Source organism: Oryctolagus cuniculus, chromosome 1, assembly GCF_051225735.1.
Source record: "Oryctolagus cuniculus isolate XC-2025 breed Fujian yellow rabbit chromosome 1, ASM5122573v1, whole genome shotgun sequence".
Taxonomy (NCBI): domain Eukaryota; kingdom Metazoa; phylum Chordata; class Mammalia; order Lagomorpha; family Leporidae; genus Oryctolagus; species Oryctolagus cuniculus.
This window is the reverse complement of record NC_142867.1, coordinates 225,599,841-225,611,966: the sequence shown is the minus strand read 5'-3', so window position 1 is coordinate 225,611,966 and position 12,126 is coordinate 225,599,841. Positions and strand designations below refer to the sequence as shown.

Here is a 12,126-nt window from a genome sequence, read left to right as displayed (position 1 = left end):
GGCTGAGAACCTTTTATTCATCCAAGTCGGGCGTTCTCTGGCTTTTTTTTTTTTTTTAACTTTGTGATAAGGTTTTCCAGACTGGATGGGAGGGGACGTTTTTTCACACTAACAGCTCCTGGACTTAACAACACTCAGATACATGTGTTGTTGTTTTAATTCCCTCTAGGGTGTATTTTCTTTTCCACGGTGAGTATTAACCTGTTTGTTTACTATAATAGTTGAAAGGCTGTCCTGCAAGATAAAACAGCTGTTGTTAAAACTTTGTGAAATGTGTCAGTCCCAAGAATTTCCTGGTGATTATTCGGCCTTCTAACCTAGCTTGAGTAATAGAAGTTGAAGTAAGCTTGGCTTGTTCAGAAAAGATAAAGCGCTATAGATATGTATTCTTATTATTTGTATAGACTTCATTGTAGGTCAGAGAATCTTATTTGATATTCATAACCATATGAAAGAGATAGTATGGTTTCATTCCTGTCATTGTAAAGGGATTAAGATGTACATCATATGTAACTATAATATGGATAATTACATATGTACTACTATGTATATTATATGTAAGTAGTATGGCTTGCATGGGGTCATACTGGCCCAGGGGCCAGCCCGTTACAGCCTACAGGCTGACCACCTGTTTTTGTGAGTAAAGGTTTATTGGAATATAGCCATTCATTTGTCTGTTGACCTTGGCTGCTTTTGACCTTCAATCACAGGGTTAAATAGTTGCAACCGAGGCTGCAAATCAGCAATGTGCAGTCCTTTTAGAAGTCTGCCAGCTCCGCACCAGTTTATTTGTCGCAGAATCAGGATCAGCTCCCGGGTGACCCAGCCCTACTTGGGCATTCCTTCCACAGCAGGAGAACGATTTCTAGCAGCTTCTCCGCTCCAGACGCCAATGAATACAGCCACTGTGGCCGTCTGTAGGCAGCCGGGCTGACCAGTTTTCGCTTGCTTTCACTCTTCGACAGTGCACTCTGGATGATGCCACTGACGACTGGGGAATAAAGGTGGAACGCGTGGAAATCAAGGACGTGAAGCTGCCCGTGCAGCTCCAGAGAGCGATGGCTGCAGAAGCAGAAGCCTCCCGGGAGGCCCGAGCCAAAGTAATTTTTTTTTCTAGTTTGTTTTTCTCATGGAGTTTTCTTTTTTAATTACAAAAAAAAGTAAGATGTGCTTGTCGTAAATTGAAATAATCCTGAAGTGCTTAGTAAAAGCGAACGCCCTCCCCATCACTTCAAATCCTATTCTCCCAGAGGCTGCCACTCTTAACAGTTGAATATATTTGGATTTTATTGGAATAGGTGGTTGGATTCCTGGCTTGAACCTTGCTTTTTTTTTTTTTTTATCAATTTAGTCGCTCATGGACATCCTAGGACATGTAGAGTTTCCTCATTCCTTTGTGACCGTGTGCCCTATTCTTTATTCTCTCAACCTGCTCTTAAGACCAAATGGGTGCTCTTAAGACCAAATCAGTTTTCTCCATCCATTCCTTATTTATTTTGTCTTCTCTTTCCTTGTCTCTCCTTGGGCAGGATCTTTGTCTTGTAACTGCCTTTTCCTCCCCCTCCACTTCCTTCTTTTTTTTCTTCTCTTTCTTGGACATCTTCACTCCCCTCCCTCCTTGCTCTTCATCATACTCCCTGCTTATGGCTTAACCTGCATGCATGACACAGAAATATTTGTTAAGCTAACCTAGGAAAGAGAGTCTTTGAAGATGATGATGTATGCAAATGCAAGGATATCTTACCAAACCTGAGAGCAGCAAGTAGACTCAAACCCCGTTAGAAATGGAGCCAGGAGCCAGAGAGCAGTCGAGACTGAAAGGAACTGCTCATTCCCTTTCCTGGGCTTCTTCCCACTTTGGTAGCTGGTGGGGAGAATGGCTGACTGCCAGGTTCTCACATCTTCCCAGGTGAGCGCTAGAGGAGACAGACCAGCCCTAACTCCACGTTCGCAGAAGACCAATTCTCTTTGGTTAAAGGGCAGAGTCAGATACGAATACCATCCCACTCTCCTGTGCCTGTGACTGGATGGAGGGAGAGGAGCAGTTCTCATAGGAGGGGTTGCTGTGAACTCCACGTATCTCCCAAGACACCAGGAGCAAAGTTATAATAGTGGTAGCTGGTGATAATTGGCCAACCACAGAACCCTATCCTTGTCTTAGGAAATCCTTAAGCCACAATCGGCCACTGTAATTTCTTAGCCAACATCAAATAGAATAGTAGCTCATTTGACATGCTGACACCAGAATTTTCTGATGGCCAGAAGTTTCAGAATTTCCCAGTGTGATAATTGCCAGTGATGATAACCCAGTAATACTACAGAAGCCTCAAGTGCCTTCCTTTAAAACCATCGTTTTTAGAAAGCCAAATTACATTTATGGTAATGTCTTAACTATGCCCTGCAATAATCTCATTACTTTGAAAATTAGGGAGTGGTTTTCTCTAGAATTTGCCACTAGCCAAAAGGCTTGTTTCTATATTGTATTGAATAATATAATTTACTGTATAGAGACTACATAAAATATCAGAGTTCAAAGAATCCTCAGAGATTACCGACCAAAGGTGACAAATTCCCAGCCCAGATACTGCCACTCCACCCTCCTATTCCCAGGCCAGTAATTAACCACAGCCCTGTTTTTCACTGGGTTGAGACTTGGCCTCAGAACTCTTACCCAGGTAACAACCTCCGCTGCTTAGAGTTGACCCTCAAAATGAAACTTGTTTGCCATCCCCCTATTCAACTGAAAAACTTTAGTCTAGTGAAGTGATTTTCTTTTTTAAAAAATATTTAATTATTTGAAAGGCAGAATGACAGATAGAGACACAGAGAGAAAGAGATCTGATATCTACCTGTTCACTCCCCAGTTGGCGGCGATGGCCAGTGCTGGGCCAGACTGAAGCCAGGAGCCCGGAACTCCACCTGGGTTCCCTACATGGTGGCAGGGAAGTAGTTGGGCTGTCATCCACTGCTTTCCAGGCCCATTCACAGGAGGTTGGATTAGAAGCAGAGCAGCCTGGACTCAAACTGGCACTCCTACAAGGGATGCCCACCTTGAAAGTGGTGGCTTAACCCGCCGTGCCATAGCGCCACCCCTTCGATGATGTTCTCAAAGTCACACAGTGGATTCATGGCAGTGGAAACTGGAGCTTCCCTGTGCTCCCCACTGCCGCCTCTGCCCCTTCTCAGAGCGCCTGTGCAGCATTGCCATCGGTCTGGAAAGAGTTCCCGTCTTAACTGTCCAGCAATAGGGGACGATCAGGAAGCTAGCTACAGCTCGAGTGACTACCACGCCCTCGCTTGGACAGGGTTGTAGGGTTAGCATGAAAGCAGCCTCATGACCCTGGGCGGGGCAGCTGCCTCCCAGGCTGGCATGTTCACGGACTCATAGTGAGCCTAGCCCTTGTGTTCACAGACTCACAGTGAGCCTAGCCCTTCTGTAATGCGCGGTGACCCTGCAACAACTGTCACCTTATCTCACGGAGAACAATGGGGTCACAGTTTCTTCAGCAAATAAATTGCCAAAGAAAAGAGAGATGTGGGGAGGTAGGACAGCCTAGAGACTGCAGAGAAAAATTCATTGGGTTAATTAGGCACCAGGGAAATACAAATTCAAATTGTAAGCAGGTGCCACACTAAATACCCACTAGAATGGCTTGAAAAAAGAAAAGAAATCCGTTTGAGTATGAGAGAAACCGGAACTTAGATTCTGACGGTGGGAATGTAAATGGGTGAACTCACTTTGCAAATCAGCCTGGCAGTATCTGCCCAAACCAAACATTTTTACGCGTGGCCCATGGCTCCACAGCTAGCGCGTACCTAACAGAGATGTGCTTGTGTGTTTACCAAAAGGCAATGAAATGTTCATAGCTGCACTTTGTCATTTCCCCAAACTGGAATTTACCCGTAGGCCCGTCGCTAGTTAATGGATGAAGGAATGGGTAGAACAGAGAGGACGGACATGTACGTGCCCACAAACACAGTTTGAGGGGAAGAAGGCAGGAGCCAGGACAGATCCTCCCACGTGCTCTACTGTGTGCCCGCCAAACACCCTTTTAAAAGTTCTAGAGCCAATTCGTCACAGCTTGAAAGACAGTTCCTCTGTTCCTGCTCTCAGCAAAGGGCCAGGCAGCCACGTGCTTTCAGCCTCCTCTCTCTGGGCCTACTGGTCTATGAACCGAGAGGGCGGAGTGCAAAAATACAGATCACCTGTCTCTGCCCTTGCGTCTGGCTGGTCTCCAGAGGGGACGGGCAGCCACATCCTCACACACATCGAAATGCCAGACGTTGAACGGATGGTCTGAGATGCAAAGTGTTGGTTGACCAAGGGCTACCGTACCTTTGGCAAAAGCCCTGCACACCTACAGGCAGCCTGCTTGGCTGAGATGCTATCGCCAGAGAGTAGCCGGCCTGGGATTTAGACAGAGGCCCTGGGATTGTGTTCACATCTTTGGCAGTTTGCTCAGAGCAGCTTTCCTATGAACAAAATGCGTGCCCAACCCAGTGGGTCTGGCATCCCAGCCAAGCGAGTGTGTGTTGACTGGTGTTAGGAAATGAGATATCTTTGCAGCTGATCCCTGGCCAGACCAAAAAAAAAAAAAAAAAAAAGTGCCTAATTGGACATCTGAGAAGACATGGAAAGAAGTCAGAGGCAGGGTTTGTTTATGCATCCTCTGCTGGGCTGGCCTTGGTAACGACAGTGACGTGGTTCTCTCCGAGCGTCCCTGGCACTTGCCGCTTCTCACAGACCTGGCTAGCACATGGCGGTTTGCCTTGATAAGGCTTTGATCCTATAAACTCCGCCCCTTCAGTAAGTACCATATCCTGTGTCGCCTGGCTACTGGCACTATTCGTGCAAGCAAGCCCTCGCAGCTTGGGACTCAGCCTCGTCCCCTCTGCTCGTGCCTAGGATCTGTTGCTTCTCCCTCCTGAACGGCTCCCCAGTCCATGTTGTCCCCATGTCCACCACCAGTGGGCTCCTCCGAAGCCGCTGTCCACCTTGGCTCATCTGTCCTCGGCCGTGGCAGTGTTTCCCGAGACCAAATCGGATGAGGGAGGCTCCGTGTCTCCTAGACGACTTCCGTGGCTTCCCATGACCTACAGAACAAAGGCCGTGTACCTTGACCTCCACTGCCCTTCAGACCCTGGTCCCCCTCCCGGTATTCAGCCACTTACAATGTTCTGGAATATGCCAGGTTTTGAAAAACCACAGTACCATTTCCTGTGTCCTATCTGAGATGTTCTTCCCAGGGCAGGCATTGAACGTGCCGGTTAAGATGTCAGTTAAGATACGCATATCCCATTCAGGATCTCTGGGTTGAAGTCCCAGTACCGCTTCCGGCTTGCAGATAATGCAGGCTCTGGTAGGCAGCAGGTGATGGGTCAAGTGCTTGGGTTTCTGCCACCTGTGTTGAGTTCCTGGCTCCCAGCTTCAACATGGTCCAGCCTTGGCTGCTGTAGGCATTTAGTGAATGAACCAGCTGATGGGAGCTCTTGCTGTCTCCATCTGTATCTCTCTGCCTCTCACATGGGGAAATACATCAAAAATGAAAATGTTCCTCTTCATCTCTGTCCAAATAGCAAACTTCTCAGCCTTTAATATTCAACTCCTACAACCTCACTGCCTCACTCTGCGAAAATGGCTTCCTTCTCTCTGCTGGTACCACGCCTCGCCCTGTCTGTGAGCGTTCATCACACCAAAAGGAAATGGCCTATTTCCGGGGCTGTCTCCCCACTTGAGCAGGAGCTGAGGGAGTCTGGGATTCCACTCTCCATCCCTAGCTCCCACACAGGGCTTAGTGCCAAGAAAGCCCCTAAGGTTTGCTGGAAAAGTGAATAAAATTTCACTGGGCGCAAGACCAATGCTTCCAGTTCTGACATTCAGAGGAGTATTGTTTTTTTAAATATGTAATTGGCTAAGCCTCCACCAGCAGTGCCGGCATCCCATATGGGCACCGATTCTAGTCCTGGCTGCTTCTCTTTCCAATCCAGCTTTCTGCTATGGCCTGGGAAAGCAGTAGAGGATGGCCCAAGTCCTTGGGCCCCTGTACCCAGTGGATGACCAGAAAGAAGCTACTGGCTCCTGACTTTGGATCGGCCCAGCTTTGGCCATTGTGGCCATTTGGGGAGTTAACCAGTGGATGGAAGACCTCTCTCTCTGTCTCTCCCTCTTTCTATCACTCTAACTCTCAAAGGGAGAGTTACAGAGAGAAAGACAGAGAGCTCGTCACTCTCCAGACGGCTGCAACAGCCAGTGCTGAGCCAGGCCAAAGCCAGGAACCAGGAGCTTCATCTGGGTCTCCCACATGGGTGTCAGGGGCCCAAATACTTGGGCATCTTCCGCTGCTTTTCCCAGCTGGATCAGAACTGGAGCAGCCGGAACATACACCAGCACCCAGTGGAATGCCAGCATTGAAGGCTGCTTTACCCACTTCACCATAATGCCACCCCCGATGTTGATAGAGTTTCATGCATTATTTTATCCTCCTACTGTAACACATTTAGTAAATTAAGTCAAAATTAACTTTGAAAGATTTCTTATGTCGACAGAAAGTTCTGTAAATGTTTCAGAATTTCTCCTAAACAGGAATTTAACTACAAATGCTTCTTTTAATGGAATGAATGAGAAATCAGATCATGTGTATGGGGGTGGCTACTCTTGCTAGAATGAGACAGGAATCAGCATCAGTCTTATTCCTAGTTTTCATTTTTGTAAATACAATGACTAAGAAATCTTGTTTACATTAAAATGTAGATGAAATGGAAATTTTGTTTCAAGTAATGTCTGGACCTCTTAGCAGTCCCTTCTGACTTATGTACTAAAAAATCCAGGAATCTTTAATCAAAAAATATTTTAATGACCCCTCAGCTTTCAGTTCAATAAGGTCCTCTTTCCTTTCTTTGAAATCAAAGAATTGTGGCCGGCGCTGTGGCTCACTAGGCTAATCCTCCGCCTGCGGTGCCGGCACACCGGGTTCTAGTCCCAGTCAGGGCGCCGGATTCTGTCCCGGTTGCCCCTCTTCCAGGCCAGCTCTCTGCTGTGGCCCAGGAAGGCAGTGGAGGATGGCCCAAGTGCTTGGGTCCTGCACCCCATGGGAGACCAGGAGAAGTACCTGGCTCCTGCCTTCGGATCAGTGCAATGCGCTGGCTGCAGTGCACCGGCCGCGGTGGCCATTGGAGGGTGAACCAACGGCAAAAGGAAGACCTTTCTCTCTGTCTCTCTCTCTCTCACTGTCCACTTTGCCTGTCAATTAAAAAAAAAAAAATCAAAGAATTGGAAACCCACCTGACTTTGAAAGGGGTTTTTATCCAGTAAGTGAAGTTACTCATTTGTTCAGCTCCTACACAGCTTCTATTGTGCCTCGAAAGGCAATAGTCAAAGTGACTGTCTTGACGCAGGCACACGCTCAGACCACTCAGTTTAAGAAGAACACAGAGCAACCGTGTAGAAACTGATTTCCTCAAAACTGTGCTGGAAAGTTGCGTGTCCCCCCGGCTGTGGCCACCACGTGGACTTCCTGCAGTCTGACCTCTCCTCTCACTTCTCTGTAGGTCATTGCAGCTGAGGGAGAAATGAATGCGTCCAGGGCCCTGAAAGAGGCCTCCATGGTCATCACCGAGTCCCCCGCAGCCCTGCAGCTCCGCTACCTTCAGACGCTCACCACCATCGCTGCTGAGAAAAACTCCACGATTGTCTTCCCACTGCCCATAGACATGCTGCAAGGCATGATGGGAGTGAAGCACTGAGCCCTGCAGCCTACCGCCCTTGGGCCTGAGTCAGCCTCTCACTCCTGGGGGGGCGGGGGGCGGGGCTCGAATCTTCTCCCTGCCTTTCCGTTCCCAAATGTTGAATGCAGGGTTTGTAGAATGTGTAGATGCAAGAATTGTTAGCTTGTAATATTGAGAGAGAGAGAGAGAGAGAGAGAAAGATTTTGGTAATTTACATAAGATGATCTCCTTTTTGAACTGCTTAAGTCCGTAGTTTAAGTAGGTGAAATTGCTCTTTTTCTGACTTCTGCTGAGTCATTCTGAAGCCTCTCTGGCAGCAGCCAGCCCAGAAGGGAGGAAGCAGGCGGAACGGGCGGCCGGCTGGCTGGCTGATGCTTTGCAGAAAGCAAGGCCCTTGGGCTACAGCCGCCTCCTCCGGGCCACGTGTGCCTTAGCTCCGGGACCCTCAACACGGATATTTCCCTAATGTCCATTTACTTTCTCAACCCAAACCGTGTTCCGGGGTAAGTCTCACTTGAGGTACGGGCGTTTCCTCCCTGTTCTGTCAGCACGAGAGGAAACAGTGAAGCTCAATGAAGAAGACCCTGACCCTTCCAGGACTTCTAAATTCGCTGCGACACTGCTCCTTTTTGTAGATGATACGTGGCCTTTGTAACGTGCTCTGAGCGTTCTTTATGAGTAAACAGCTTCCTCTGTGGCCTTTCAGACCAGCTCGGTACTGGTTACCGCAGGGCTTGTGTTCCCACTTGTGCCTATTTTCATATATCAGGTTTTAAATAGTCTCATTTTTAATACAACTTTCTCTAAATTCTATAAACAATTATTACTATATGCTCATTTGAATAGTTTAAAGGACTAAAACAGTTTTTAAAAAATAATCTTCAGAAAACCATTGTGTTTTAGCGTCCTCATGCCATTAGCCATTGCGCACGGCAAAGTGTCTTGGTTTCCGGCCCATTCACTAAGCCGTATGAGGAATTCCCAATATGTTGGATGTATTGCAATGTTCGGTGAGCTTGGGCAGACACGCTCACACTTGGGATTTCCACGTAGATGTGGAACTTCCGGTTTGCCTGGTCATTCCTTTTCCTGAGAGAGGAAGTGCTCTGCCCTTGTGTTCTGTAGTTCCTTAGGCCGTCCTGCGAGGAAGCACCTTCCATTCTACAGATGCCGACGCGTCTGAGGATTTGGCATTCTTCGTCCTGTCCGGACATCTGGCGGGTGACGTTTCTAACACTTCTTCTTTGAGGCTCTGAGTTCATCTAGAGAAGTCTAAGAATAACAGCTTCCTGTCCCCGCCCCGCCTTCCTGTCTGTTCTTGGCTGAATCCTCTGTCAATCCCAGCTTGAGGGCCCTCCCCCCGCCACCTTCCAAGCAGTTCCAAGCTTATTTGAGAAAGCCAGGTTCCTAGATGAGCTTACCAGACATTATGGAGCATTCCGCCTCGGAACTCCAGTGGCATTTGTCTGTTTCTCAGCGCGGCTCAGCTTTGACCCCTGCGAACCAGGAAACCCGTCTCCTGGCTGCAAGTCTCTTTTCAGACTTGCAGTGACAAAGCTCTTGCTTCCTTGAGGTTCCGTATCTGCAGACACCCAGCGATCTGAGCTTTTCTGCCTTGTGAACTCCGAGGTTGGAATTAACCCACTGGGGAGGGAGGAAGCGAGAGAGGAGCTGTAGGATGGCAGTGGCAGTGTAGGAGTTTTCTTCCAGTGGCCTCCCTTTCCGACAAGGTACATAATAAACTATGCGCATGCTCACGTGTTTTCTTTGCGTGGTGGTCTCTCTTTCTGCCTGCACCTGTTCTATGTGGACTTCCTGTTTCAGAAGTGGTGCATCGGATCCCCCAGTCTTGGGCTTATCTGTGTACTCTGAGAGGAACAAGTGAGGCTGCAACAGTCCATCTACTGCGTCCCACGTCCAGCCTCCCTCTGGGCACCCGCCCTGCACTTTCCCTGGCAGGACAGGAACCACTTCTTGCTGCCACCCAGCTAATCACACAGAAAAAAAATCTGTACATAGGAAAGAGAAAACTGATACAAAAGCAATGAGTTTTACCTGCCACATTCTACCTTTGGAAAACCGCCTGGAATTCATGACAACTATTTGTGGAGCATCGGTCACTTGGCCCTGTGCTCCAGTACTTGCACATAATTCTATCATTTTAGCCTCAAAACAGCTTAACTGAGATGGAGACTTCATCATCCCCATTTCATAGCTGAGGTCACTGAGGCTCAACAGTTAAGGTCTAGCCAACGTCACACGGTGGGTAAGGAGCAGACCTGGTATTCAAACTCGGATTTACTGCCTCTGACGTCAAAGGTTCTTCAATGTGTCCTTGTCGACACATCTTGCCTACGCGGCCCCATCTGCACACCATGAACCCCGATCATTTTATGTGTATATCAGAAGTGTTCAGGACTAACAAAGTGCATATGATTTTGCATTCAGAACTCCAGCAGCCCTTAAACAAAATCTAGCTCAAGTTCAGTACGGTTGAGGGAAGTCAGTTGGGAGTTTGTCACCGCAGCATGTCACAACACAGTGGCCTGCGGGGAGAATCCAGGGTTCCGTGACCTTGAGCTTACGTGGCCCTTTAAGCCATTTTGTGTGTTGTGATCCTCACAGTCTGAGTCTTCCCACCGTCACTCAGCTGGTGAATAGTGAACCCAGCCCCTTCCCACTTCCCACTGGTTTTCAAACTTCCTTTTTAGGCGCCATCTCCTTTTTCCAAAAGGAAACTATGCCCTGACAAAAGACTTAAAGTATGTTTCACAACTCACTACCATAAAGCAGGGGGCTGGCTTTGTGGCACAGCAGGGCAAGTGGTTGCCTGCCATGCCAGCATCCAATATGGCACCGGTTCAAGTCCCAGCTGCTCCCTTTCCAATCTAGCTCTTTGCTGATGCACCTGGGAAAACAGAAGAAGATGGCCCAAGTGCTTGGGGTCCTGCACCTACATGGGAGACCTGGATGGAGTTTTGGGCTCCTGGCTTCAGCCTGGTGCAGACATTTGGAGCCAACTGGGAGGTGAATCAGTGGATGGAAGATACGTGTACGTGTGTGTGTGTGTGTGTGTGTTTCAAATAAATAAATAAATAAATATTTAAAATATAAAATACCAGAGCTAGTGCTGTGGCATAGTGGGTAAAGCCACTGCCTGCAGTGCTGGCATCCCATATGGGCGCCAGTTCCAGTCCCAGCTACTCCACTTCCCATCCAGCTCTCTACTATGGCCTGGGAAGTGGAAGATGGCCCAAGTCCTTGGTCCCCTGTGTCCTGCATGGGAGACCCAGAAGAAGGTCCTAGCTCCTAGCTTCGGATCGGCCCAGATCTGGCCATTGTAGCCATTTGGGGAGTGAACCAGCAGATGGAAGACCTCTTTCTCTCTCTGCCTCTGCTTCTCTGTAACTTCCTTTCAAATAAATATTTTAAAAAAAATACCATAAAGCAACAATGAGGTTATTTTGAAAAAATAAAACTACTATCATCAGTTACAAATAATGAGTTACAACCAACATGGGCTCTACATCCAGAAAATTCTTCCATTTTGCTTCTAAGTATGTTTTGTTTTGTTTTGTTTTGTTTTGTGTTTTGTTTTTTTTTTTTTTTTTGGACAGGCAGAGTTAGACAGTGAGAGAAAGAGAGACAGAGAGAAAGGTTCACCCCCTAAATGGCTGCTATGGCCAGTGCGCTGCGCCGATGCAAAGCCAGGAGCCAGGTGCTTCCTCCTGGTCTCCCAAGCACTTGGGCCATCCTCCACTGCCTTCCCAGGCCACAGCAGAGAGCTGGACTGGAAGAGGAGCAGCCAGGACAGAATCCGGCACCCCAACCTGGACTAGAACCTGGGGTGCCGGCGCCGCAGGCAGAGGATTAGCCAAGTGAGCCGTGGCACCGGCCCTAAATGTGATTTTTTTTAAAAACAGATTTATTTATTTATTTGAGAGGTAGAGTTAAAGAGAGGGAGAGACAGAGGGAGAGGTCTTCCATCCACTGGTTCACTCCCCAAATGGCCATAATGGCCACAGCTATGCCAATCCAAAGCCAGGAGCCAGGAGCTTATTCCTGGTCTCCCACACAGGTGCAGGGGCCCAAGCACTTGGGCCATCTTCCACTGCTTTCCCAGGCCGTAGCAGAGAGCTGGATTGGAAGTGGAGCAGCTAGGATTCGAACTGGCACCTATATGGGATGCCGGCACTGCAGGTGGAGGCTTTACATACTACACCACAGCACCAGTCCCTCTAAGGGTGATTTTATTACCATTTTAAAAGTGGAACTTGAATCAGATATTTGTAATGTCACAGAACTACGCCATAGAATCGCACAGATCCCAGTTTGGACGTCACGGCTCCGCAGTGCTTCTCCTACTGTAGCAACCGATGTGTGACATGAACTTGGATGAGT

The 12,126-nt window shown here is 48.2% G+C and overlaps 1 protein-coding gene across 2 annotated transcripts in view; it reads left to right on the top strand.

Moving 5' to 3' along the window:
- Nucleotides 1-9,482, top strand: part of STOM (stomatin) — a 33,868-nt gene extending 24,386 nt beyond the window's left edge. For both annotated transcript variants that reach the window (XM_002720468.6, XM_017350067.4), the window contains exons 6-7: nt 966-1,100; nt 7,549-9,482. In XM_002720468.6, coding sequence (XP_002720514.1) covers nt 966-1,100; nt 7,549-7,743 — 330 coding nt within the window. In that variant the 3' untranslated portion in view covers nt 7,744-9,482. The remainder of the gene's footprint in view (nt 1-965; nt 1,101-7,548) is intronic.
- The last annotated feature ends 2,644 nt before the right edge of the window (nt 9,483-12,126 follow it).